This window comes from Taeniopygia guttata, chromosome 3, assembly GCF_048771995.1.
Source record: "Taeniopygia guttata chromosome 3, bTaeGut7.mat, whole genome shotgun sequence".
In the NCBI taxonomy this organism is placed as follows: Eukaryota; Metazoa; Chordata; class Aves; order Passeriformes; family Estrildidae; genus Taeniopygia; species Taeniopygia guttata.
This window is the reverse complement of record NC_133027.1, coordinates 89,875,904-89,903,602: the sequence shown is the minus strand read 5'-3', so window position 1 is coordinate 89,903,602 and position 27,699 is coordinate 89,875,904. Positions and strand designations below refer to the sequence as shown.

At 42.3% G+C, this 27,699-nt stretch overlaps 2 protein-coding genes across 6 annotated transcripts in view; one reads left to right on the top strand and one right to left on the bottom strand.

Annotated features, from left to right (window-relative positions):
• Window positions 1-36: 36 nt before the first annotated feature.
• Window positions 37-25,333, top strand: PUS10 (pseudouridine synthase 10). Of its 5 annotated transcripts, none has more exons than XM_002196732.6 (18): window positions 37-133; window positions 1,552-1,688; window positions 2,674-2,943; window positions 4,218-4,304; window positions 8,458-8,492; window positions 8,933-9,044; window positions 10,620-10,681; window positions 13,125-13,170; window positions 15,353-15,417; window positions 15,837-15,922; window positions 17,991-18,116; window positions 18,933-18,989; window positions 19,894-19,970; window positions 20,054-20,109; window positions 20,234-20,351; window positions 21,595-21,737; window positions 22,285-22,384; window positions 22,636-25,333. In XM_002196732.6, the coding sequence occupies exons 2-18, from the start codon at window positions 1,563-1,565 to the stop codon at window positions 22,672-22,674; spliced, it is 1,605 nt and encodes a 534-aa protein (XP_002196768.4). In that variant the 5' UTR covers window positions 37-133; window positions 1,552-1,562; the 3' UTR covers window positions 22,675-25,333. The 5 variants fall into 5 exon arrangements, 4 of the variants coding, with proteins under 4 accessions (XP_002196768.4, XP_030124622.4, XP_072783501.1 ...); XM_030268762.4 differs by having other exon boundaries at window positions 120-190; XM_072927401.1 differs by lacking the exon at window positions 37-133 and adding an exon at window positions 579-739.
• The window catches only part of REL (REL proto-oncogene, NF-kB subunit), a 29,726-nt gene continuing 27,197 nt past the window's right edge, over window positions 25,171-27,699 (bottom strand). The window contains exon 10 of the mRNA XM_072927399.1: window positions 25,171-27,699. Within this exon, the coding sequence (XP_072783500.1) occupies window positions 27,023-27,699 (677 nt within the window). The 3' untranslated portion in view covers window positions 25,171-27,022.

Below are 27,699 nucleotides of genomic sequence, written 5' to 3'. Positions count from 1 at the left end.
GCGCCACGCGGGAGCGCCGAGCTATTCCACCAGCCGCCCTGAGGGCGCGGCGCCCCGCCGCGCCGGCCGAGCGATGCGCTCTGCCGCTCTGCTGAGCGTGTCTGTGCCGGCTCCGCGGGCCGCCGAGCGAGGGGTGAGCGGGAGCGGAATGGGAACGGGAATGGGAAAGGGAGCGGGAACGGGAGTGCGGGTAGGAATGCGAATGGAGCGGGAACGGATCCGGAACGGTGCTCCTGTGCCCCCCTCGCCTCACATCTGGGGGGTTCTGAGCTCCGCCCTGCGGTGCTGGGCCGGAGCGGGGGCCGCGATTCCTCTCCTCACGTTGCCACCAAGTGTCAGGAATATTGTCACATTTACCTCACGTGTTACTCAGTGCCGGTATTTAAGTCGCATGGAGGTGAATTGAGGTCGCAGTTACCTAAAGGCGTGTTTGTCTGTGTTTGTTCTTTCTCTTTAAAAGCAGCTTTGAAGTTTTCCAGGCACACCTTGGTTTTTACAGCTTACGCTAAAACATCCAACCGCAGGACTAAAGAAATTCATTGAATTAATAAGATTTACATGCTCTGGAGGTTTTCCATGGCTGCAGTATTCCTTTGCAGGGTACTCCTGAGCAGGATTGGATACTGCAGGTGTTACAGTGGCTGGCATGGAGGACACGGATATATCCCATCCCTTGGGCCACAGGAACTAGGAGAGTATCAAGTGTTGCTTACAGGAGCTAACCCCAAAGCAAAAACAGGTGGTTCATTAGTACTGTGGAATTCCTTGCTGAATTTATTCCCACTTTGGGTGACAGTGGACTCGTTAAACCTTTGGTCTGAACAATTGTGGTTATCCTTATGTGCCTCCTGAAATCTCCTTGATGTCCAGTAAGGGTGAGCACCTCACTGGGATTTTCTCTTCCAAAAAATGCTGAGTTCACAACATTTTGGGGGAAAAAAAAATCAGTCTTTTCTAAAGTTCTGGGCAGAGAGAACAATGGGAAACCAAATTAGCCATGATATTTTAAGGGTGGAGAAAAACATTGTGAGATTTCTCACAAAAATATGAGTTCTGTATTGAGAAGGGAAATACCTCTTTATTTTATACATTTTATAAATCTTATTTACCTTATAAATCTTTTTTTCCCCCAGTGATTTTAACAGACTGATTATTTAGTCACTGCAATTTTAGGAGGAATTCCCATTTTAAATTTGCCTTTATTTGTCTTAGCTCCACCCTCCTTCATCTAGTAAAGATTAGCATGTCATGTACTTTATCCAAGATGAAACCAGGCAAAAGCTCAGCATTTCCTTGTCAGAACTCGAGTTCAGGTTTTCTAGGAAAAACTTGAGAAATACAGAAGCTTTTCCTCCAGTCAGTGATTTTTTTGGGTTGGTCTTCCACTTGTGCCTGTGATTTAAAACAAATGTGCATCCCAAGTTTTCTCTAGAGGCCAAGACAATTCCAGTTACTCTAAATATGGTGTCTCAGCTGAGTCTTTTTTTTACTGAATTGCTGAACTGTGTTTGTTCTAAGCTTTTCTTTTTACTCCTCTGTGTTGAATTTTAGATTTGCCCAGCATGTCTTCCCTGACAGAGAAGGACAGACCAATTGTTCAGCTCTTACTCAGTGCTGGCACTTGCCCACGATGTGTTTTGAGGTTCTGCTGCGTGGGATCACAGCTGCTCTATAGACACCCACACCAGGTTTGTCCTTTGTTGTGTTCTTGGGCTCTTGGCCTGAAAGGAAAATAAGTTATGTAGAATTATGCTTGTGCCTTTAATGGGAAGGAAATTTATGTGAAATTGCAGAATTGGTGAGGGGATGCAACTGAAGAATTGCAGAGCAAAGGTTAAGGATAAATCAGAGAAACACAGTGTTACTACACATCCTTCTTAGCTTGCTCTAACCCCCTGTCTTGATGCTTTGTGTCTGCTGGTATCTGTCTTGATTGTTTTACCTTTGCTCAAGCTTAGACTCTCCACAATTCATTTTTAACATCTTTCTTCCCTATCCTTTTCCATTTTTTATCAATTGTTTGAGGAGTGTTTGTTCATTGTGCCCTTTTTTATCCTTTTGCATCTCTTCCTGATTTTTCTCTGAGTTGCAACAGCATAGTAGCTTACTGAAATCCTTTTAATGAGTCCTTCTTCCTGAACTATGCCTTGTCTCTCATCCTTCGAGGGATCAGAGACATACAGGTAATTGTAAACTTTTGAAGGCTTCTCTCCTGATACAAAGTTCTTACTCTGTGTGTTTAATTTCACCCCCACCTGTGTCTGCTCTCTTTTCTTTTTATTATAGTGGCCAACTCTCTTCCTGTTCAGTTGAAGGAATTAAGGAGTTGAAGGAATTAAATTCTAACATAATCTAAATGACAAGAAAGCACTAAATGTCTCTTTTCATGGAATAGTGATGGGGCAAAAATAAATGTGTTTCTGCAAGCCAGGTCTGGAAAACGTTTTCGTTCTTGGATGATAAACAAGTCTATTCAGCAATATTTTCTCTGGAAATTTCTATTTTGAGACAAATGCAGCTTGGAGCTGTTGAATTGTGTCTTAAAGATGTCTTTGGGCATAAATTCCGTGTTGTTAATTACATCCACTAAGCCTCAACTGGAACAATACTGCCCTATGGAATTATGTTTGTTAAAGAGGAACAACCAGGGTGTGTTTCCTCTGTTTGTGTCAGGATCTGATGAAGGATTTGCAAGAATTTCTAAAGAACAGCCAGGAAAAAGAAGACACAGTCTGTTTGGATGTGGCTGACCCACCTTGTAAGAGAATCAGGCTTGAACACATCAGGGAAGAAGGTGCTGATGATCTGAACCTCAACGGGGCCATCCCAGAGCTTCCCTTGGCTGCCAGTGGGAATACTGCCACGGAGAGCTCGGCTGGGAAGGTTTGCAACGTGTGTTTGGGAATTCTCCAGGAGTTCTGTGAGGCTGACTTTGTTAAACAGGTACATTTTTAGCCTTTTGGGGTACTTTTTTAGACCTTGTGTATGTTGGGGCCTGCAGGACAGAGCTGGTGGCTGAAAACACTGCGCAGATTTTTTTTTGTTTTTTTTCTTTTTCAAAATAAATTTTTTCTCTTTTTTTTTTTTTTTTTCGGAAGAGAGAGGCCAGACAACAAACCAAAACATCTGCCTATTTTGAAGATTTGAAATGTAGATAGCAGAATCCTACTCCACCCTGCTCCTGGACAGTGTTTGCACATCCCTGCAGCTGGGAAGTTGCATCTATGGTAGCACCAAATTTTGCCCAGACTTTGTCATAGTGGCACTTTTTTTTTAAAAATAGCAGTGCAGGTGCAATGGAATGACTACAGGGAGCACACTTTCCTAAGAAAAAGACTAACAGATATGTGGTTACATGAATTTAGGAGATGACCTGAGGTTCAGCTGCTTTCAAGGAAAACCTCAGTGGAACTGGTGACCTCTCTTCACTTTTTATGTGACAGGAAAATGAGGAGTCATCAAATGCTGTTCTCTGAACCACATCTTTCTAATAGAGCATGAACCTGTCTTTATGAAGTACCACAGGGGAAGAAAATGTTTTGGTGATGCAACAGATTGTGGATAATAGAGAAAATGTGAGTTAGGAGAGAATGTGGGCACAGAGCATTGCAATTGCAAATCTCTGAGCAATTGTATTGCTTATGTGACAAACTGATATACCTGCTAGAAAACTCACACTGGCATCTGAGACATTTAACAGAGTTTTGATAGAAAAGGATTTGATTTAATGGCAGGAATATATCAAAAATGGAACTGGACAGAAAGCATAATACATAGTTTCTTTTTTGTTTCCATGGGCAGAATATGTATCTTTTTACAGAATCCACTGCTAAGATTTGTTTCAGAGCTACTCTCTTCAGTAGCAATGGAAAATCTGGCAGCACTGGTTAAGGCATCACAAAACCTACTTATTTGATACATAAATTTCCTTATCTGAGATGCTAATTTCACCTAAAATTTCAATATACAATTGGTCCTGGCCTTAAAACAGTGAGTTTGGTTGTTTCATAACACCAAGGATACTGTTGATAAGTAACTTTTTTTTTAACAGGACAGAAAAGCTTGTATTTCAATAAGCTGTTAGTGATTACTCTGGTTTGTATGTTGGGCATCTCTCTGAGTGTGTTATAACATGAATTCACCTTGATTATTCTAGAACAAAAATTATCAGCTCAGTCCCACTGCTGTGGTTTCATATTAAGCTCCTTCTCTTACAGGTGTGCCAAAAAGTTAATTCTGCTGACTACCAGTTCACCAGTTTTGTATTTTCTGTGTCACTACCCCCACAGCTGTCTGTCAGAGAGGTAAGTAACAAATAATAACTTAAATAATTAAATACATATTTAAGAAAGTAACTGTGGAATGTATGAGCTGGAGGTGGTTAGATTTTTAATTCTTAATGTTTAAAAAACCCAAAAGTCCATGCTGGAAATGAAGTCTGCCCTCCCTTTCCTTCTGGATGAGCATTATTGTAATTAATGAAGGGTCTGAGTCACTTCAGTTTTCAGTTAGCCCAGGAGTTCGTTTCCATCTGAAAACCTAAAAGGAGTTTGTTGAAACCCTCAGTGAATTGTTCCCTTTGGTGCAGATGCCAGCCCTGCTTTGTGGATCTTCTTGGAGACAGAGCTGCACAGCTGCTCCCTTTCCAGGGATAAAGGATAATTGGTAGTGCAAAATGCAAATGAAGGAATTTGAGGATGAACTTTTGAAGTGTTCAGCATTTTAACTGATGGGAAAATACACTTAGTTGTGAGATATTTTGAAACTTCCTCTGCGTTCTGACATAAAATGATGCAAAAGTACTGTTCTAAAAGTTATGCAAAAGTGGTGGTTTAAAGGGCAACACGTAAATCAACACAGGAGATGCCTGCAATGATTAAATGTGGTGGAAGCTGCAGTGAACATGGCAGAAAGGAGTGTGAATGGTGTTGGATTTCTGTATGAAGCTGTGGTGAGGTCTCTTCTGCTCCCACACAGTTTGGTAAATAATCTGCTGCAGGTGTGGTGGTGATTTGTGCTGTTACTTGTGGCATCTTGGGCAAGTGCCACTGTAACAGCTAACAAATATTCTACTCCTAAATCTTCTGCGAGATAAGATTCTCTGCTTCCCATCTTAAATTGAGCATAGTTAGTGTGTTTGCTTTGTCCTTTCTGGCTGGGTAAACTGCCTTGATTCCCATTTTGGGTTTTGATGCCTCTAAAAAATTAGGTCTGTCAAAAAGCACTTTCAGGCTAGGTGAGTATTGGTATGCCTGTGATGCTCTGGCAAACCCCAAACGTAGGTCAGACTTTACCAAGTTTTAGTCCAGCTTTAAGCCTGCTGTAAGCTGAGGTGATCCAGGAGCACCTGATGTTTGCAGGAAGCTTCGGTAGAGGGTGGTGTTGCATTACAGTTCAGCTGAGGGATGTCCTCACTGCCTGGGGCTCGTGTTCCAGCAAAGCAGCAGTGCTGGGGACAGCCAGGGGAGTCAGAGTTGTTCCGTGGGCTCACAAATCAATAGATGGAGTGAAATGAGTGAGTAGGAAGCTCCAAAACTGGATCTGTTACCTTTGGTAGTAGTTTTGGTTCAACTAGGAGAAGTTTCGGATTAAGAAGCTCCTGATGTCCCTTCAACTCTATCCCTCCAGTCTTGTCAAATGCTAAAGCAGCTGTTTTCTCCACCTGCAAGGACGAAAAGGGGTGATGGTGGAGGAAGAACTTTATATATCATGGGTCTTTATTTACCTCCTCTCTGTTTATCATTTTAAAAAAATAGGTGAGAACCTGTTTTACAGCCACAGAAAAGCAGCAAGACAGTGTGTAAAAATGTCTGAAAATACCAAAATAATATATCAGATATCTCAACGTGCTTTGTACTGAAAAGAGGCCGTTTGTTAAATTCTGCTTTTAATTCTTCGACCTGCTGTGTATAAGAACATGCGGAATCGTATCATCAAAGAACACCCAGAGGCAGCCTCTCTCTCACTGCCCTCTGGTGTGACACACAGATTTTCTCCATCATCTTTTTAACAAAAAAAAAAAAAATCAGAAACTGCCTTTCAGTATTACCTTCATCTCATTTAATTATGACACTTGTCATCCTGCCAAGTCTAAAATGTACGAGGGGAGCTGGAGAAGAGCAGGACATAAAAATCTACATTTGCATAGTATTTGTATCTGTGATGCAAGGAAGCAATTGCCTCCTTCCACAAGTAGGAGATTTGATTGAAATAAATCATAAATACAAGAGTCCCAAGTTTATGTCATACAGCTCTGTTAGAATATGAGGTGAGTCGTGCCCTTCAGAAGGGTGGCTGCTGGCTCTGCCTGTGGTCTCAGTCGTGATCCATCATCCTGGTGCTTGCTACAAGGACATTTATGCAAATAACATCTGTAGTCATTGCTCCCTCTTGGGCTGCCTGTGCCTCATCCAGGAATTCCCCATCTCCAAGCTCTTTGCTAATGCACTGAAAGAATGCTATGGCTGGGATTGCATGTGGTATTTCAACTGTTGCCACTGTGCTCCCTCAGATAGCACCAGAATAATATCCTGCAGCTCCTAATCAATACAATGCCTGGGCTGGTGTGTTCAGAGATGTATTTGCTGCTGAGCATTGCCCTGCAGGCTTCAGCTCTGTAATGAGCATTTTTCATTTTCAAACCACTTCACAAACATGAAGTAATTACGAAGTAGAGGGATCTGATCCCCTGCTCCATGTTCAGCTGGGAGAGTTGAGGGGTTTGGCTGGCTTGGTGGTTGAATGCAATTTGGAATTTGGGATATTTTGGCTTCTGTGCTTGCAGTACCCTCATCTATTGTTTCCCCTTAATTGAAGGCGAAAAGTAATTTCTTTAATTTTCTTTCAACTTAGAAGTCAAGAGAGAGAGGAGATGAAATTCGACCTGTGCTCTCATTTTAGCATAGCTGCTCCCATACAGAAGTTTTGTCTATTTAGTAGTTTTATCCCAAGAAAACAGGGAAGAGGAGTGCAATGAGCCTCCCCCTGAGTCCCAAACATCCCAAACCTGCAAGTGCACTAAATCAAGGCATGAGAGGGGTTTCTTTGTAAATTGGCATTTGTCAAATGCAGCTCCCTAGGCCCAGTTCTGTGGTTGTCACATCCTGTCGTTCAGAGCTACGTTCAAGGAATTTCAATTGAAGCTATTTTTATGTATGATTTTATCTGGGTTATTATGCAAACAAGATTACAATATACTTCAGACTTCCTTCAGCCTTACTCATACTGTCTTCAAATGTAGGATAATGAATCACAGTGGATTTGAGCAGCCAGCATTTCATCACTACAACTGCATTTGTTTTGTTCACCAATATGTAGGTTTGTGTATCATGCATCTAACAAAGTTTGTGTCCTCTCTCCACCATCCCTCTTCCCTCTTAATTTTCAGCGCTGTTTTTAGGGCTCCCTCATTCTTTTAGATGTACCAAATGAAGGGTAATAGACTTATTTTGTCTATTGAGTTCCTTATCAGCATGGAAAAGGGATCTAGGGATCTATGATGTGGTTCCTTCTGATATCCATGTGATCCTGAAATTTGAGACCTGTTTTAAAACCTCTTAGAATTATTTCCTTGTCAATGCACAGTGATTCTTTCAGCAGAGTTTGGGGGAGGTTATTCTTTAAGTTTATGAAAAATAAAAGATGGGGAAGGGGTTTAAAAGCCTGCAGTCTACAGGCTGAAAACTGTTTCATTGTGGTGAATTCAAATCAAACAACTTGATTTTTGGAGTTTGTCTTCAGGCTAAATTAGTTAAATGCTTTCCTGCCAGTCTTAGTGTATTTTGTTGTTAGTGGAGGAGAACTGAAACTGTTGTTGTTCTTCATTGCAGGAAGTTCTGAGGGGAGTTTTTCTCTTTTTACTAATTGTTAGTGAATTTGAGCATTTGTACTAAAAGCTCCCTTTGATTTCTAGAATTCTTCCTTCTGTTCCTCCCCTTTTCCATATTTAGCCTATTCACCTAAACTAAGTGGTGTGCAATAAGGGGGCAATTCTGTGATTACCAAGTAGGACCAAGTATATTTTTAATTCCCTTTTTTTTATAATGGAGGATAGCTGAATTTGGGGTTTTATTAATTTATGTCAATTGGCTTTTGTATCCCATTCATTTAGACACTTTTTAAAAATTTCTATATGGAAGATAACTGATAACTTAGAGTCTTTCTGTAGTTACAGTATTAATAGCAAGTTTCAAAGTGTTCAATATTCCTCTTTTTTTTTTTTTTTTAATTAAGCCAGATAGGATTTGATGTGAAGAACAAAAATAAAAACTCACAGCAATTTCATCTTTCCACTTCTGAAGCAAAAGCTTAATTCCTGATACTTCCTTTTTGTCACAAGTTTTAAAAACACTTCTCCCTTTGCAAAGAGTCTCTCAGATTTTTGGGAGTTCTGAGTCTTAATTTCACTTGCTTTTATTTTTTCCTCTCTTTTCGCTGGGCATGGCTGGTGACCTGCAGCGTGCTGCTTGGCTGGGGGTGAAGCAGCAGATGAGGTGAGCCATTGCTTTTGCTGTCTGTCTGATAAGAACTCTTCATACAGACACCATTTCTCTATAGTAATGTTGATTTTTAGTCCCATTTACCTGATGCTTACAAAGAATAAGGTGGCAACTGGGTTTTGTGTGTTTTGTTTTTTCTTTTTTACCTGGTTTAACCTTACTTGGGGTTTATTATCTCTTTTGCTCTTTAAGTTCCCAAACAAGTGGTTTGAAATGCCTCTCTCTCTTCCTCAGCTTTTCTCTGGGCGGGCTCTGGAAAGACTCTTGCAACTTTTGATCTCCCAGGAAGCTCTGACATAATTTTCCTCAGTGCACAGGGAAAAAAGAATCTGTTTTACTTGGCAGTAGCTACTTAAGTTCCTCTTGAAATATTGTATGTCATGTATCTATTTTTGACAGACCCCTGTGCAAGTTATTATTTCTTTGTGATTCAGAAATCTGGGCCTTCCCTTCGCAAAGGATGACATCGTTCAGCTGAAAGAAGCTTATAAGTGGATCATTCATCCCCAGCTGTCAGAAGAGTTGGGTGTTCCTGCTGATGGAAAGGTCTTGTATAAACAACAGAACACATTTGTTTCTTCATTCTTTTTCCATACGGGGTTTGTGTGTATATATTTATACACCTATGCCATAGTGGGGAAATAAAAATGTGTCCTTTTTTCCTTATTAAGAGAGAAACTAGTTCAGTGGCTCCTAAATTCACTGTAGGGAAGAGCAAGGGGGAAGTTCTTCTAACCAGAGCTCTCCAAGTGAGAGTCCTGAGGAGCCCAATGTTCATTTTTGTCCATACAGATCATTGCATCTTCTGAAACCACCACAGGCTTGTGCTAAATCTCTTGTGCTGCCATCCTCCATTTGTTAATGAGACTTTTCCAGCTGCCTCCTGTTCCAGGATCCCTGTTTTGCAGAGGCTGAGGAATGCCCACACATTCCTTCCCTGCTCTGCTGTCACTGCTAACACTTATTCAGGTTCTGTGGATAAAATAAATGCCTGAAATGTACTGAAAGAGGAAAGACTGGTCCTTGTTCACTCTAATGAACACTAGAAATGGGTTTGTTGGGATCTGCAATATCCCTAAGTAGGCAGTAGAAATGTTTTCTTCGAACTGTTTTCAACTTGCAGATTCTGATTAATTTCCTTAAAATCTTTCTGAAAGGCATTGACTGAACATGGTGGTCAGGTGTTGCCAAATTCAGAAGCACCTTGAGTTGTCTTGACTGTAAATTTTCTGCAGTCATGGCCAACTGTGGATTTTACTTGTCACCAGCCATAGCACTGACCCCAGGACTAGATTCACTTAATCTTCATGTTGATTTGTCAGCTTCCATAATAATTACAGGCTGTGTTTTCCCAGGAGTGCTAATTGAAAGCATCCCTTTTGTCTTAGTGAAGAAAAAACTCACTCAATTACTCTGAAGATGATCCAGGAAGAAACAAATTTCTTACACATCAAGTTAGCAAAAGCTCCCCACCACTTAGGCACAGACATCCTGTACCACAAAAGTTGTTTTTCTAGTGCCCTATCTACAAGGCCCTTGAATATTAGCCAATCTTTTCAATAGCCCTCCTGAGGTGTTCTGGTATCTGAGTAACAGAAGTAATGAGCGTTGTTTGCCCAAGGCCAGAGAGGGAATTGGGGGAAAAATTGAGATTACACTGGAGTTCCTGGGCTAGCTGTCAATCCACCAGGATGTGTTGCCTTTCTTTGCCCCAAGGCCATGCAGGCACTGCAAAGGAAGCCCCTGACAAAATTTTACAGTGGTGACTACTGCAGGGTTTTTATCTTTATTGTACTCCTGGGAGGGCTCTGGTGTTTAGTGACCGTAATAGTCTTTGAGCCTTGGCTGCCTCTGCCTCAGCCCTGCACAGGATGGGACCAGTGCAGGTCACTCATGGCTCTGAAGTGCCCTCACATCATCTTTGGTGACTTCAGAAAGGCAAATGCTGTTCTGGCACACCTTTTAATGTCTTTAAACATAAATGAATGGGTTTTTCTCTCTTTTGTCTCTGCTGTTTTCCCTACAACTACAATATGGGTGCTTGAGAATATCCTCCCTGGTTGTTTAAAAAATTATTACCTCCTCCTTGTTCTTTTTTCTTTTTTTTTTTTTTTAATTTAGAGTTTGTTTGAAGTTAGCGTGGTCTTTGCTCACCCAGAAACAGACGAGGAGTGCCATTTCCTGTAAGTTTTTCTACATGTAACAAAAGATCTTTATCTAAATGTTGTGCAACATTGTTGGTTTGGATTTGTTACAGAGGACAATATGCAGTGTTTATAAACTAGACCATGGCCTGCATCTAGATTTCCTCATATCCACATGAAGTAACAGAGCTAGAACTTAAACCACGTAAACCATCTTTGGTTAATTCTGCCAATAAAAAAAATCCTCTGGAATCCTGATTTGAACTAGAAGGAGAGCATTCAGATAAGTTCTTCAATTTCAGCCCTCCTCAAAGACATTCCCTCTGTAATTTTTAAAAATTTGAACCATGTAATTGCAGGTGGGGGAATCTTTTGAGGTCATACCTAAGTTTTCCTGCTCTTGTAGGACACATGGACAGGAGGAAAGGCTTTGAAGTGAATTAATCAAGCTGGTTGATGAAAATAGCCAGAAATTCCCTGGCCAGTGCACACAGCCTCTGTACCTGCTGTACACAAAGAAGCAAAACAGTTCTGTGAATTTAGCTGCCATTTAATCTGATTTCTCAAAATCTAGCTGCAGTATATTCTGGAAAATTTGGGTTACTCTTCCTGTTTGTTGATACTTCCTGGAAGACCTAAAGTTTCACTCAGTTAATTTGCACCTACTGCAAGTCAAATCTTAGTGTGGAAGGAGGCTCAGCAGAGATGTCTCTGTTGAAATGTGAATTCATTTCTTGAGACTGGAGACTTATCCTGCAGCCTTTTTTTATTTCCTGATTTCTTTTCTGGCCATTTGTGATCTTTGAGTGCTCAGTCCACCACCTTCTTAGTTTTCCACAACTGCATCTTTTGTTTGTCTTGAGGTGAAGATGAGGGAATGGAAGTTGGGAAGGAACCAGTATTAGGAACAATTATTACCAGTGTTTGCTGAACATCTTTCCAGCTTCTCCAAGACTGGGCAAAAGAGGGAGAAAAATGTAGGGCCAAAGTACTATTCTAAATAATAGTTCCTGCAATCCTATAAAGAACTGAAGTGTTTCTGTATCCTGCACCCTTTTGTTCTAATTTATTTAATTTTCCTTCCTTCCTCTGAAACCTCTTCACTGGTATTTTCCACTTATCCTTCCATCCTTTTTCTGGCATTTCAGGAGTATTGCTGTTGAACATGCTATGGTGCCAGTGTTAGTGCTCCAAGCAGAGCAGTTGTAGAGGTGAAAGCTGTAAAGAAGTTCCATTCCACTTTCCAATTACTCAGGTTCATTCCATGTTCATCCCTTTATTTGTGTCCTCTTTGTAGCACACTTAAACAGCAATTAAGGTTTGAGACACTTTCTGAAGTAGCAGCACATCACCTAATTTAATTACACAGTAGTTCCTGAGGTGCCAAGGCATTCTGCTTGTCTGAGTGGCTGGCTCTGGGCACATTCTGAGGCAGTGCTTTGGTGTTCAGAGAAATATGGTACATTTGGGAATTACCACAGTAGTAGGGACATTCATGGTTTCTGTGGAAGCAAAGCAGGACTTTGTCTCAACCTGGAGAACTCCAGATGTACTTTCAGATTGGATTTCCAAGCATGGCATCTGCAGTTTCTCACCTGTTCTTACACAGATGTGTGGAGGTGGGTGTGCTGAGTGGTTTGACATGGAAATTGAATTGACTCTTGTCAGTTCATATTTAAGGGTAAGGTGATATTGAAATTTTGGAAGAGGGAGTTTGCATTGCTTTGGGTCACAGACTGGCCAGGGAAGTTGTTTGTATAGAAACAGCAAAACCTGCTTCCTTAGAGTCTGAAGGAGTTACAGAGGTGTTAAAAAGCACCGACAAGACATGATAACTTGGGTCAGAGGTCAGAAGTATCTCTGACTGCATACACAGAAATACAGAAATCATCTCTGCCTGCATACACCGAAATGCACTAATAGGAACAGCAATTTCCTCTACACTGCTCAGAAAAGCGTTTCACTGACTTGGCTTTCACTTTCATGAAACAGCCAATAATTTCCTTTCAAACAGGCAAAGGATAGGTTGTGGTGAGCACAGGGTTACTTTTTCAGTGGGAAATTGAATTTTCCTCTCCAGAAGGGACAGTTTGAATCTCAGTTTTGTATTGGGTATTGCCTAAGAGCAGCAAGTGCAGATTTCAAGGTGTCAGTGGATCTTGCCTAGAATTTAAAATTGGAAAGGATTGGAAAGGACTGAAAGCTAAACTTGTGTGCTTTCCCATCCCATCTCAAATCTGAGACACGGTGTTGGTCAGAGCAGAGGAACAGAGCTTTGTCCATGGTTTCTCTGGATCAAGCAATGCACATCTTGCACCATTCATGGTTTAGGATAAAGGGAATTTTAAAATCTGCTCTGAGCTAAGCTGTGGAAGTGAGACACTGGATGTATGTGTACAAAAACCATTTACATACTCTGCTTGTGAGTCTGTCTATTTCTTTCTCTGTAAGAGGAGCAGCTAATTTTCATTTTTGTGTTTAGAGCCACAGCCTGCCCAGACTGTTTCAAACCAGCAAAGAACAAACAGGTAAGATTTCATAATTGTATTTCTGCTCTGACATTCAGAATTTCACAGCAGTAGCTTAAAACTTACCTGGGTATTCAGTCAGTGCTCAATGTCTGCTTTTCCTTCATCAAAAAGCTCTCTAGTTTTCAATTGTCTGAAAATAAAGTTGTCTCCTTTATTCACTTCACAATTCTCAGCTTAGGAAAACCAAGAGCTTGGTGCTTTTGTTTAGGTCGTTCACTTTCCAGGCTGTCCAAAGGCCATAGTTTTAGGAAGGTTCTCTGTAAATACCCCCCTTAAGATCTAGGAATTTGATTGTCATGCATTAAAAGTAGCATAAAAGATGATCCTCAAGCTCTCTGTGGGTGAAGCAGTTCAGATAAGTTACATTGTAAAGATGAGACTCGGCAGCCAAAAGGGAGATGATCACACTGCAGTTTTCATGTGCTCTGATCTGAATGAAAGCCAGGATACATGCAGGATGGTTTTATCCTGCCTGCCTCTGGAGGAGGGGGAAAGAAAAGGGACCTTGCCACTTGCTGCAGACCCTGAGCACACACACAGCTGGAAAAGGGGACATGCGAGGATAAAAAACCAGTCAGAGGGAAACTGATACAAGTGGGACAGTTGATGTGATCAGAGGGAGAACAAGTAACTCCTGTCAGAGGCCATTGCAAGGTCTTTTGAGTCTTTCTGGTGAAGAGTCTGCCAACATTTGGCAGAGGCAGAGTCTGGCCCAGGAATTCTGCTAACTCTACTCCACCTGACCAATAAGCACCACTCTTCTTTTAGCAGGGTTGTATTGTTGTAACTCACTGCTTGCTGCATTGCTGCCCTTTAACAGGGGGGAAATCCCACATAAGGAGCTAAAGCAGCAGGGCCTGGCTGTTAAATCCACACAGGTAACAAAATGTAGAGGAATCTAAAGAAAAATACCAGCTCTGAAGAGCTGTCAGAGGTTTGTCTTCACAAAGGAGCTGGGCTTCAAGGGCTATGTTAATCAGAGAAGTGGTGTAAAAACTGGCTTCTGAGGGAAAATTTCTGTGCTGTCTGTGTAGATAGTTATTTAAACCTGCTGCTGCTTTCAGGGCTTTCCTGCTCATCTGTTCTATGAGGAAGGGAAGTGCTATTATCTCTGATTTATGCTTAGAAGGAGAAAGAGCAGCTTTCCTGAAGACACTCAAGAACTCTTTAGAGCCAAGACTTGAATTGTCCCAGACAGTGACCCAGGGGTTTTTTGTTTGTTTGTTTTCCTAAATCCCCAGTCCAGTTTGCAAAAAAGACACCATTAAATTGGAAATTCAGCAGACAGCCATCAGGGAAGTCCCAGGGCTGGAGTACATGCCTGGGAGGGGAGGCTGAGGAACCTGGACTTCTTCAAGGTTCTTGGTGAAGGCTTTGGGGAGGATCCAGTTGAATCTCCTCCTGGTGCCAAAAGAGATTACTGAGAGCAGGGAGCCAGGCTGGTCTGCACAAGTGTGGTGGAGGGAGGAGACACAGCAGGAATATGTTGAAATGAGAAGTTCAGAGGAGACACAAGAAAAACATTTTACCTTGATGAAACTCAGAGTGAAGCAGGCTCCATCCCAGGTGGATTTCAAGATTTGACCATGCTTGGTTAGGAGGTTAATTTAGAGACCTTCTCCTGTCCTCAGCCTTCCTAAGCAGGATTTCACCTCAGCTGTTACAACACTTGTTCCTTCTGTCCCAGGAACATAAATTCCCACTGGAGTTACCCCAGCAGCAGCTGGCTGTACACAGAGCTTGGCAGTCTGCTCTTGCTCTACTGGCATTGCTGCTTTTGCTGCAGCTTGGGAGTGAGGAGCTGCTTGATTTCCACAAGAGGAACTGCCCAGCCCCACTGTTCAGAGCCCTTAATTCTGAGAGTCAATCCATTTTTGAACTTCAGAAACAGATTGCTACTCAACAGGCTTATTTTCAGCAGAACTACCTGTCACTTTTATGCCACTGACATAAAAGCTGGGCTTGGGTATATTTAACACCTGAAAAAGAAGCTGATTTAGGTTTCTGTTCATGGATTTAGGATTCTGGTTTTAAACTGTTTTGCAAATTTGGACCTGGACTCCCAGGTGAGCAGTGACAGAACTGCACAGTGTAAGTTTCAGTGCTTTTTTTCTTCCTCAGGCATAGGCTTTCCTTGCTTTTCGTAGGTCTTGACTCACTTTTTTATTTCACTGTGCAGTCTGTTTTCACCAGAATGGCAGTTATAAAAGCCCTGGAGAGGATAAAAGAAGAAGATTTTCTCAAGTAAGTATATACTGAAACTATTTCTTAGTATTGTGCTTTTGTATAGAATTAGGGAAGGGAGGAAAATATCCAGTGGGTATGTAGTGGTAGAGTGGCTTTAAAAGAACTTTTGATTGTTCAAGTTCTGTTGGTTTACTGCTTAAAAGATGTTTTCTTTCTGGCAACAGAAAATCACTCCTGATCTTTTAATTAAAAGGATGATTTTGAACTTTAGAGTTTGTAAGGTAAGCTTCCCTTTACAAGAAATATTCCCATATTTCCAAAATGTTAGGTGTTGAGTTTTAAGAAAACACCAAGTGTTGTTCATATGGTAAAAATCACAGCGGGAAGCCAAAAATAGGCACTTTTTGCTGCTCTGGTGATGCTCCATCATGTTCTGGTAGTGATAATGCTTTACTCTGTTCTTACTTTTAATACAGGCATTTTCCATGTCCTCCAAGTTCACCAAAGAACATCTGTGATGCTCTGGAAATTCAATGCAATAATGGTGCAGTTTTTGTTGCTGGTAAAGTGATCCATTTCTTTGCTGCTGTGTTGAAGAGAACTTTGTAACACTGCCCTGAGACCCAGAGGATTCTTGCTGTTTGTTAATTCCTGTAATGAAGTGTAAGGAAAAAAGAAACAAATCTAGCTCTATCCAGGAGTGCTTTGAAAGGGGAAGAAATTATATTTGACCTTTGCTGAAGACATTATGTTGTCAAAAGCTAGAAATTATAGATCCCCTAAGAATAATGGTTTGAGAAAGGCAGCTCCACACCAGCAAGCTCCCACCAGTGCTGTTCGCTTCCTTGGGTTTTGATTTGGATTCAGAGGTTTTCACCATCTGGATTTCTCTGGATATTATCCCATCCAAAACTGCAAATCTTCATGGGATTTATAAAGGTTTGGGTGAGACAGGTAGTGCAGCAACACTTGGGTGTCCCTGAGTTGAGATGATTGAACTTTTTTATCATCTGCCTGCCAGAGTATCTGCCATTCTTCTAGTCCTTTGTATGAACAACATATTTAAATACATGCAAACTGATTATTACTAAAAAGAACCCAACCTTTAATTTAAATCCAACATACTCTGATGATAAAAATCCTGAATATAAAGAAATGGAAAATGAAAAACTATGAAAGTGAATGGCAGGATAGTCGATGTTCTACATATAACTATTCCCTAATTACTGATTAGGCAGTTAGATGTACATTTTTGTGAATCCAAGATATCCGATTCCTTTCTGTCTTTTCCAAACACACTGCTTTATTTTAAGTTGCTTTATTGGATAGTTTTTTTCAGAATTCAACAGTATGAAGAGCAAAACAGAGGGTTTGCTTTCTGCCTGTCATTTAATATTGGTCCGGTCATTTATAGTTTATATCTTGCTCCAACAAAAAACCAATTCAGGCAGGTGTTTAATTTTTGAAGGACTAAATCCAGAATAGAATTTATTGAGTACAGTGCAGGTATTTTGCCTTTAATAAATGAGATGGGATCTTAATTTGTAAGCACAACATTGTCCTCCTGACCTTACCTTTGGTGTTTACACCCCATCATTTTTTAAGGATTATGGGGCTGTCAAACCAAATACACCTGTTTTTTTAAACCTACTCTTGTTCAGATCAACAGTTAAAATTATTAGAATGGGGAGCTGAGAGGAAAGAAAAAAAAAAAAGCAAACCTAATTCTCCTTTTTCCATTTTATGGAAAGAGAATTTAGCAGTGTGAAGCTGTATCTGAATGATGAGTCATTCTACTTTCATTATTTGCCCAGTGAAACTGTGTTACTCAGTTTCCCCATTTGTTTGTGTGGCTTTTTGGCTTTTTCTGCTGCTCGAACTGCAAAAAGGAAACATTCTTCAAGGTAGGAAAATATGATATGAAACCCCAAACCCCTGTGATGTCAGAGGCCCAAAGTAATGCACAGAGCTACTCTGAATTCCTTTTCTATTTGCAAGGTTTCAGGTTGAAAGCAGTTTAAGCAGGGGGTTGCTCCTTGGCCTTTATGAATTATTTCCTCGCTTTGGGAATATTTTCAGTTCTTATCAAACCTGTCCATCAAAAAGCTCATATTGTTCATCCATGTCAAGCTTGTTCTTTTGTTATAGCCTGCCATGGAGGTGCCATGAAATCATCACTGGGACCATCCAAAGATGCCAGTCTCTTTACATGGCACCTTCTCAAGTCTCCTAGTTTATTCCTCCTAGTTTATTATGGGGACTTTTTACTCTTTGTGTGGTGTTCCTTGTAGTGAGCCAAAGCATTTTAGTTTGGGTTTCTTTTCTTAAGCCTTCAGGCAATGGCAGAACTGGCTTGGAACCTGGGTAATTTCACACAGGATACCTGGAGGCAGGACTGCAGCCACAGGCGTTCCAAGTCCACCCTAAGTGGCCATCCTGGCTACTGCCACTTCCCTGGATGTAGCCACGTGTGATCCACGGTGCTGGTGTAATGCTCCTGCCATAAAGCAAGCTCGAGCCTGTCAATTTATTTGCACAAAGCTCCCATGGAAGTTAAATGTGCTGGGCAATACTGCAGCTTTCACTCATGACTGTGGAATGGTTAGAAGTACCATGGTTGTCTTTTACAGGAAGATACAACAAATATTCCAGGAATTTACCTCAGACTCCCTGGATTATTGATGGGGAGCGGAAGCTGGAATCTTCAGTGGAAGAATTAATTTCAGAGCATCTGATGGCAAAATTCAAGGCAGACAGTAAGTCTGTAGGAGATCTTCTACCATACATATTTTTCATCACTACTAGAAGATTTTTTTCTTGGTAGCTACCCACATAATATGAGAGTATAATGGAAAAAAAAAAAAAGTTTCTTTATCCCTCTTGTTTCCTTCCAAGTTAAAGCTTGTAAACTTTATTTAGCTGTGATCTGGGAGTAATTAGATCCTTTTATCCTGTTAAAGTAGCTCCTCGGTCGATTTGATGATGCAGATAAGTTGGTTTTATGTGGGAGTGTTTTGGCTTAACCAAACTTCTTAAGAGTTAATAATTCATAAAATGACTTGTACCAAGAATGTTTTTGACTTCCATAAGATCTGCCTGGCTTTTGACCCCCTCATGTTTCTTACCTCGATTCATTTATTTTCCTCAGTGCATAAAGTTCCACAAGCTAAATGCTTATCCAGGGATTGTCCAGATGAAATAATTACTGCCCATCACTTGTCATCTAACAGATGTGGATATAGAGACATAGAAAGCCCAAGTTAAAACTTGGGCTTAATTAAATATTAGTTTGGGGAAGACCCTGCTACTTCCCCCTCCTCTCCTCCAAGTGGATATGTTAGTCTGATTGTAGCAGTCTCATTCAGGCCAAGGAACTGGGAGAGCTCTTCAAGAAACTTGGGAATAAACAGGAATTCCCACAGTTTGTGAAGTGTAGGCTCCAGTTTATAAAGTAGATTGGAAGTAGATTTTGCAAACAAGTTTAGAAAGAAAATATTTCACCTTTTAAAAGCTGTAGAGAGAATTACAACTGTAAAATAAAAGCTCACCTGTCTTGTTCAAATCTGTTGTAGGCTTTAATTTTAGTTCCTCTGGAAGAGAAGATGTGGATGTAAGGACACTAGGCAATGGTAAGGCTTGGAAGACCCCTTGTGAAACACGAAAGATGAAATGGGTGTGTGGAGCTCCTCTATCAGATTCTGGTGAATGCCAAGTGTGTGACCAGGCATGTTTTAGAATTTTATCTCAGAAGCATTTTAGTGAAATTTAGATACTTACTCCCAAAGACCAACAGCTTCATAAAACCAGCTTGAAACAGGAGCCCTTTTTCAATGGCCTTGGCTGCATGGGAAGGCATAGTTATTTAAAAGTATTTTATTTTATTCACTCCCTACTTAGCCATTTATGTCAGATTGATCCCTCTCTTGTTTTCTGCTGGATCGTTCTAATTCCCTCACTGCAGAATGGGGGAGCCTTGTTTTCTTTTTGAACTTGAGTCCCTTCTGAAGGTCAGCTGCTTTCCAACACACTGAAACTGTAGCCAAGGGAGGAGGGAAAGAAAAAGAAAAAATGAACAGTTCTGTGTTTCAGTAGCTGTCTGATCTGCACTGTGATTCTTGGCATGGCTCGTGCTGGGGATTGTCCTGGCCCTGAGCACAGAGTTACAACTCTGGCAACAGATGTTGAGCTGAGAGAGTGGGATTTAACATTGCCATGCACCTGGGCATTGCTGTAGGTGACAGAAAATAAGCTAATTAGCTTTTTTTCTTATTTTATTTTTTAATTAGCACAGACTTGTACAAGATGTCTTCTGGGAAGTCATAATTTGCACTTATTGCTGATACTGGGGTTTAGTAGCCAAAAAACAGTCCCTTGTTTCTTCCCTTGCATTTGATGCTCCATCCCTCAGCCCGCCAGTCCTCTCCCTGTTTGTGTAACAGCAGACAGTCTTCACACCTTCCAGCCTTCCTGTGCAAATGCAGCATTAATTTAGAACAACATGTTTTTGTGTTTTATGCCTGTGCCCGTTGCCAGGAAGGCCCTTTGCGATGGAGCTGGTGAATCCTCGCAGGATCCATTTCACCGCAGAGGAGATGAAGAGGCTGCAGCAGGTAAATCACGGGACCCGTGAAGCACATGCTGCCTCTCCAACCCAGCAGCTCTGCTAACTGATTGCTTTTTTGAAATATCACAGGCAATTAATGATTCTTCAGACAAAATACAGGTTCGAGATTTACAGCTTGTCACCAGGTCAGTGTTTATCGTCGCCGGCGAGGGATTTCAAAGTGGCACTCGGGGAGTTGGGAAGTGTTCTTGCTCACAGCCTTGTATAATTATGCTTCTGTTAAGTGACTAATTAATTTCTTTTGTTTAGAGAGGCAATTGGTCGTATGAAGGAAGGTGAGGAGGAGAAGACAAAGACCTACAGTGCCTTGATATGGACAGACAAAGCAATACAGAGAGAAGACATTGCGTTTCTAGATGATATCAAGGTAGCAGGAGCTCTTGTTGCTCATTTAAATAGTACCTGTCCTTGTGCCCTAGGGAATAGGTAAATACAGGCCATCCATGTGCCTGTCTCTTGCTCTGTGCTTGGTTTTTGTTTTGTTTTTGTTTTTTTTAAATCAGGGTTTCTCTTGCTATAGGGACTTCCAAAGCACCCTTCCTTCCTTTACCAGTCGCTCCAACAGGACAGGGGGGTTGGCTGTTAGCAGGGATAACAAATCCTTGTGTAATGTTCACCTTCCATGAGACCAAATCCTGGGAGAGGAGGAAATCTGGCACCTGCACTATTTTGTTACCTTAGATAGTGTCCTGTGTAAGTGAAAGGAGCAGAAAAGCTCTTTTGTTCTGCTCTAAAGCCATTGTCCCACACCTGCAACACTTTGGAGATGGAAATGTCTATGTCAGAGTGCAGAGGCCTCAGGAAGGCTCAGCATGTGCAGGAACAAGAACTTTCTCCAGATGTTGGCCTGATGGAGAGACACAGAAAGCCCAAGGAAAAACAGGGAAAACTCTGCTACTTCCCCCTCCTCTCCTCCAAGTGGATAGTTAGTCTGATTGTAGCAGTCTCATTCAGGCCAAGGAACTGGGAGAGCTCTTCAAGAAACTTGGAGTTTCAGTTCAGTTTCTGGTGTGCTGCACCATTTCCTACAGGACTTGCCCATGAGCTCATTCTCAAAGCTATTACAGCTCAGGCAGACAACTGTTGTGAACTTCTTCCTTTCGCTTCCCTTGCTCCTCAGAAGTTGCCTTTCACACTGCTGCCTCTCCTTTGGGAAAGGGAGTTGGGAATGAACTTTTGAAAAGACTGTTCTGAGATCTAATCTCATTTAAGGTTTTCCCCTTCACTTTTATTTCTAGGGGGTTGGCTGTAGTTTAGACAAAGCATTTTGTGGGTGGGATTTTTTTTTTTTTTTCTGATTGCCCTGAGGCCCTGAGTGAGCTGCTAAATCCTGGAGTCATTCCAGCAACGGGCTATGGAGATTTCAAGGTTATTCCTCTGTATTTGTGATTCCATTAGTTTGTGTTCATGTGAGGCCTCCTCTGGCCTCTGAGAGGGCTGTCCTTTTTCCTTTGATAAACTTGGAAAAAAACGGTCCTGCCTTGAGATTACTCCACTGCCAGAACACAAGATAAAAGAGATGGGACTGGTTAACAACACACACACTTCCTACAATCCATGCAGCCTTTGCACATTTCCTTCCTCATGTTTTTGGTCCCTTCTTGTACCAGGAGTTAAAGCTGGACCAGAAGACCCCTCTGCGGGTGCTGCACCGGCGGCCCCTGGCCATGCGCTGCCGGCTCATCCACACCATGAAATCCGAGTACATCGATGAGCACCACTTCCGTCTGCACCTCAAGACTCAGGCAGGAACGTATCCTTGGCTGTCCTGATACCAGCCAGGGGCCAAGCAGCCTCCTGGAGGGAGTGACTGGGATAATGGGAAGTTCCCTGCTTAGGTGGCTGTGGTGTTTTGGAACCCCTGCTGTCCTGCAGTGGCGTCACTGCACAGTATTTGCTCTTAGGTCACAATTTCATATTGGAGTTTTCATTAAGTATGAGACAGATATAAAAATGTGCTGGTTAAAATACACTTCAGCTTTTTCTAATTTAACTGTTAACTTTTTGCCTCCAAAAATGACCTTTTCCACAATATTTAATGCACTTCAGTGCATACTGGAGATCGCTGCTACTTGCAAGCTACAGTTTTGTCACTACTCCGTTTGGAATGAAACAAAATAAAGGTGCAGTTTTTGGCACCGGAGTCAGAAGCCAGGAATTAGGTGCTCTCCTAAAGATAGGTATGGGCTTTACAGGATATTAACTAAAAAATTACGTAGGAGTAGAAAAAGCACTTTTTTTTCCACCCCTTTTGATTTTTTTGGTGTGGGATCCACCTCTCCTTAGCCAGTGTTTTCCAGCTACATTAAAGAGTTTGTACACGGAGACTTTGGGAGAACAAAGCCCAACATTGGGTCCCTTCTGAACAGAACTGCTGACATTCTGGAGCTGGATGTAGAAGTAAGTTGGTTGCTGTTTGTCTTTCCTGGAAATTACTAAGGGAGTTGCCCTGCTGAGATGCTTTCCATGGAATTGCTCATGAGTGCATCAACATCCCTTACCACAGGATGCATTTCCTACTGCTACGCTCCTTTGTAAATGTAGCCCAACAGAGAGTGATGCTGCCAGGTAACAGCAAAAGGAGTTGTGATTCTTTTGGTATCTGTAAAATACCACCTCAACTGCCTTTTTTTCACCCTCTGCTTTTCTAGTCTGTTGATGTTGACTGGCCTCCAACCCTGGCTGATTAACTTCTGGAGCTGGGATGAGGAAGCAGCAGCTCCTTGGCAGCAGCTGGCGACCAGACACTGTGCAGGATCTGTTACAGCCTGGGTGCCAAGGGTGTCCCTGGAACATTGGGATCATGCTGATCTGCCAAAGGATACCCTTGGGCTCCACTTTACACACTCAGGACCTGGTAGTGTTGGTTCAATCTCTAGCCTTACTTTTATTTCTTCTGTACATAAAAAGACTTCGGGGAGCCAGTGTATATAACCCTCCATCGAGCCAGATTTTATTTTAAACTCTTTTTCTATTGGATACTACAGCTTTCCTTGTGTGAATGCAGCTAACACTGAGTTACCTGAAACCCACTCCCAGCTTTTTCTGGGCAGTTCATGCATGGAATCCCAAAAGTCAGGAAGACTGCAGCCAGCAGGACAGTGCCTGCAGCAAGTTTCCTGAGACACTGACTGCTTTTTGGTCAGTAGAGGTGAGCAGATTTGTCTCTCAGAGTGCTTTGCAAAGGGGAAAAAAAAAGTTTTCAGAGGAAAACTTTGCACTTGAAACCAAGTTTTTCTCATTTAAAAACATTGGGGATGCTTCCTAGAAACAAGAGTTGAGGCCTCATCAGCCCTTTTGAGGAGTAGGAATTCCCCAGTGAGTCACAATATACAAAAAGACTGGGAACTCCTGGCAGTAGGCATGATGGGAATTTAAAGAAAAACAGAAATACCAAGAATGTCAACATGCAGAGGAACAGAAGGTACCACAGGATGCTGGTATCAAGAGAGAGAGAGATAATAAGCAGTGATTTAGCAGCATAATACAGTTTTTCTTGTACCTCCCCTTGAATGGATGCCTGGAAGAGTTGAACACAGCCTAGGAACTTGCCTGGAATAGGGAAAATATGAGGTTTTCTTTAGTTATTTTAAATGTTCCCTACTAAGCACCACCAACATCTTTAGGAAGTCATTTTTTATACCAGTATCATGTTAATCCATTAGGGAGGTGCTTCCCTGAAGTACAGAAGAGAGTTAAACTATCAACAAAAAAATAAGGTTTGGAATTTCAGAGCTCTTTGTTAACATTTTGGGGATAAAGAGGGTAACATTTGCCAAGACAAGCCACTGTCTGGGGACAGGGAGGATGACTGGGATGTCTTCCCTTAAATTCAGTGATGCTAGAATAGCTCCATGAGAGCTTGAGCTAGAGGCTCTAAAAATGTTAATAAATACATTTTTAAGGAGCTCCTTTAAGGCTCTGCCTGTGCTGGGCTGTCAGAACTTGTGTCTGTAATGTAAGTAATTCAGAAGCTACTGTTTTTCTAACACAAAAATTTGATTCAGACAGAAGTACTATTTTTGGTTTTAATATTAAAGCTCTTATGAGCAACAGATTCCATGAGTAGTTCTCAGATAATAATCTGCAGCTAGGAAGGAAATGTCATTAATGATGGAAAACTAAAGAAACTGAATTCAGAAAACAAAAGAGAATTTCATATCTGTGTGATTTCTTAAAATTCCAAGTGAGCTAAAATATTATTTATAAATTCCATAATCTACAAGGGATAGAAAAAATGCAAACAAGATTGTGTTCCCTGGACACGACAGGCATGGGAAGAGCTGTTCCAAGGGGAAATGGAGCCAGAAGGGGGAGAGGGAAAGGCCTGCTGCAGTAGTGCTAAGGACACACAAAGCTCTTCCCTCTGCAACTCGTGCTGCATGTGGGGATCCCAGGCAGAATCCAGGATAAACAAGGCCATAAAGGTGACCCTCAGTGTGCAGGGTCTGAGCTCTTCTCTGGGCAAGGCAGAGAGCTCTTCCCAAAATTAACAGGCTATTTATTTCTACGGCAAATCTGAAGTTTCCAAACGGGGGGGCGGGGGGGGGGGAGGTGGAAGCTGATATGCAAATATCCCTGAGCTCTTGAGGCAGTTCCTGGGCACCAATCACAGGCAAAAGTGAAACTGAGAAATGTAATCTGGGGGTCTGAACTTTGTTTCCAGTCCAGTTTCACAACCATCATGTACTGAATATTGCAGCAATAATATTCACGTCATACTTGGCTGAGTTTTCAGCTGAGTTTTAGGAGTATTTTTGTGAGTGCTCAAACTGGGTTTTTTGTGAGAGCCAGATTTCATCTTCTATTTCCCCAGCTGGACATCTCTGATGCCTCCCCCCCTGCATTTTGGTTTTACATCAGCTCAGCTGGGCCTGGAGAGAGCTGTACTGGCAGCACAGCTCAGCCAAAAGCATCTGTGCCCCCTTCCCCTCTGCCTAAAAACCCAACAGCTCTGCCACAAAACCTGCTGAGGCAGATCAGCCCTCACATGCCTGAGGTTTTATAGTGGCCACCAGCAACAAGGAGCAGAAAATACCCCAAAAAACGCCAGGATAAGCAACCAAGAACGTACCTTGTCCCTCTTCCCTGCCTTTCCCGTGGTGAGGGATGTCACGAAGCTGAGGAGGTTGCAGAAGCTGAGCACTTGGTATAACCAGTTTTTTTTTAATTACCAAACCAACTCGTTTACAAAGGAAAACAGAACTTTGAAAATATTTAATTATACACTAAAAACAAATTGTATTACAAAGAGCTTTCTATGATGTGAGTAAAATGTTTACATTTAATATACTTAAAACTGAGAACTTCAAAAAAAAATGAAAGAACTGAATAAACAACATGATTCAAGCTTTCTGTGTATTTCTTCCGTCTTTTGTCTTTTTCTTTCGTCTTTCCATTGCTTAGGAGTGTGGAGGAGAGGTGCAGAAGTGAGAAAAAACTGCTTTAAAACAGGGAGAGTCAATTCAGTTTGTTGTGCACCTGGAGTTAGGGGAAGCTGTTTCCAAAGTTCACCTGACTGATGGAATTCCAGCTGCAGCGCCAGAGTGCTCCCAATGCAATGAATTCCTGCAGGGAAGGCATCCCTGCTTTCCTGTAAGCCACAGAAGGGGTCTGGAGCACCTTTCTTTGTGTACAATTCCATATCTCAAGTGACTTTTTTGATTTGGGGGGTGGGTTTTGGACATGTCATTGCTTTTTTTGTTGCTGCTCTCATTATGCAGTTTTAACTCGCCAAAAGGTAACAACGGAGACCCTTACCTGCCCTAAAAAGCAGCTGTGTCCCTTAAGAAATACTCAGACATTACTCTGTGTTGCTTCTTAAAAAGTAACAGTATAATAAAGTATCCAAGGCCAGAGTATCTTACCCAGCCAGTTACCTCCAGCTGGAGGTGTCAGGAACAACTTCTGCTCAGGCTGAGAGAAGACTGGGAATCAAGTGGGAGGGAAGAAGTTCTGGTTCCTGATACAGAGGATAGAGGAGTGGTTTTAATTAGTACAGACTGAAATGCCTTTAAAAGTTGTTAATAGAGGTGAGGCTGCACCAAGGCAGCCTCTGGCTTTGCCCTCCTGGAGGGGGTGGTGCTGGGGAGGCAGGATCTGAGCCTTCTTTGAAGCAGTCACTTGCATAGCAGGAAACTGCCAGGGTACCTGAGGAAAGAGTAAGTGGATACTTCGGCTCCAGAGATTCCTGCCTTTCCAAATCTCACTCGCATGGCAGCTACACACACACACAACTTGCAGGGCAATAACAGCTTCATTCCTAAAGCAACAGGGCATGCCTTATAAAATAGTGCACTCTGGACGAAGTGCAGACAAGTCCTCACTTTCTGTTCCTTCTCTTGTGCAGTGATTTCCTTTACAACAGAGGTGGACTATTTAAAAACTCAAACCTTCCGGTCTTTTTAAATATATCTAACAATGACATAGTCATTAAAAAAAATTTATGAGTAAATTTGCCTTCAAAGCAAACAGAGTGTGGTGACAGCGTGGAAAATCAGTACACATTCTCATTTTAGGAGAAGAATATTTATAGAAAGGGGGTTAGAAACCTAAACGTTTCAAGTAAGTTGAGCAGAACTCAGATGTCATTCATTAAATGAGACTGAATTAGAATGCTCAAGTGCAGGGTTTTTTTCCTAATTTCTGTCCTATCAAAATTTAAATTTAATTTCTATAGCAAAAATGGCTATTTTAAAACAACTTCAACCCTGTGAAGTATCTGAAATTTTAACCCTTCTGAAGATGCCAGCTTTTACAGTCCCCAAAGTTAAGGAAGCTTTAAGTGTTAACAGTTCCCACTTCCAACAAAAATACACAAAAATACATCTACAAGGTACTTTTAAGGTACAGAAACCCCAAACCCTACTCCCACCTCCCTCTTTATGGGCACCACTGTGGACTGCAATAAATAACCTTTAAGTTATATCGTGAAACTTGCACAGCAACATTCTGAAAGAGAAAGCAGGGACTCCAGAAGGGTAAATTACTCCTCTCCACGCAGCAGCACCTGGAGAGCTCTACGTAGCCAGCGCTGGCTCACGGGTTATAGCTCTGTAAAATGTTATCGAAGGGGAAGGACTGATAGAGCTCATCAGTGTGGACACTGTCGGTGTCATAGAACTGGCCGTCGGCCAGGCCGCCCTGGTGGCCGCTGGACAGTCTGGGCTCGCTCAGCACCTCCGCGTCCATGAAGCCGTAGCCGGGGTCGGCCAGGCCGGGCTGCGAGGGGAAAGCGGCGGCTCCGCTGCCCGCGTGGGCCCCGGCTGGGGGCAGCTGCAGCTGCTGGTGGCTGCCCGCGCCCAGCACGGCACTGAACTTCTCCAGGCTGATGCTGCCACAGCTCATGTCATCCGTGTCCATGCCCAGCATGCCAGCGCTGGAGGTACTGCTGCCGGGGACACTTTGCAGCTCGGGGGCCGGCACCACCATGGCTCCCAGCCCGTTGGTGCTGCCGTAGGTCCGGAAGAAGCCTGAATCCTTCTCGTCGGGCCAGGCCAGCGTGCTGTCGGGGAAGGCTGGGAGGGAGCTGCTGCCCTGGGGCTCCGTGGAGAAGCTGTTGTGCGGGTGGGAGCCGAGCAGCCAGAGCTGGGACAGCAAGTCCTGCTTGCCTGGGCCCGCCGCCAGCTGCGAGCAGCTGGGGTACAGCTGGCTCGTGTTGGACAGGGCTCCTAACCCTGGTGGCATCATCAGCGTGGATGAAATCATGTTTGGTT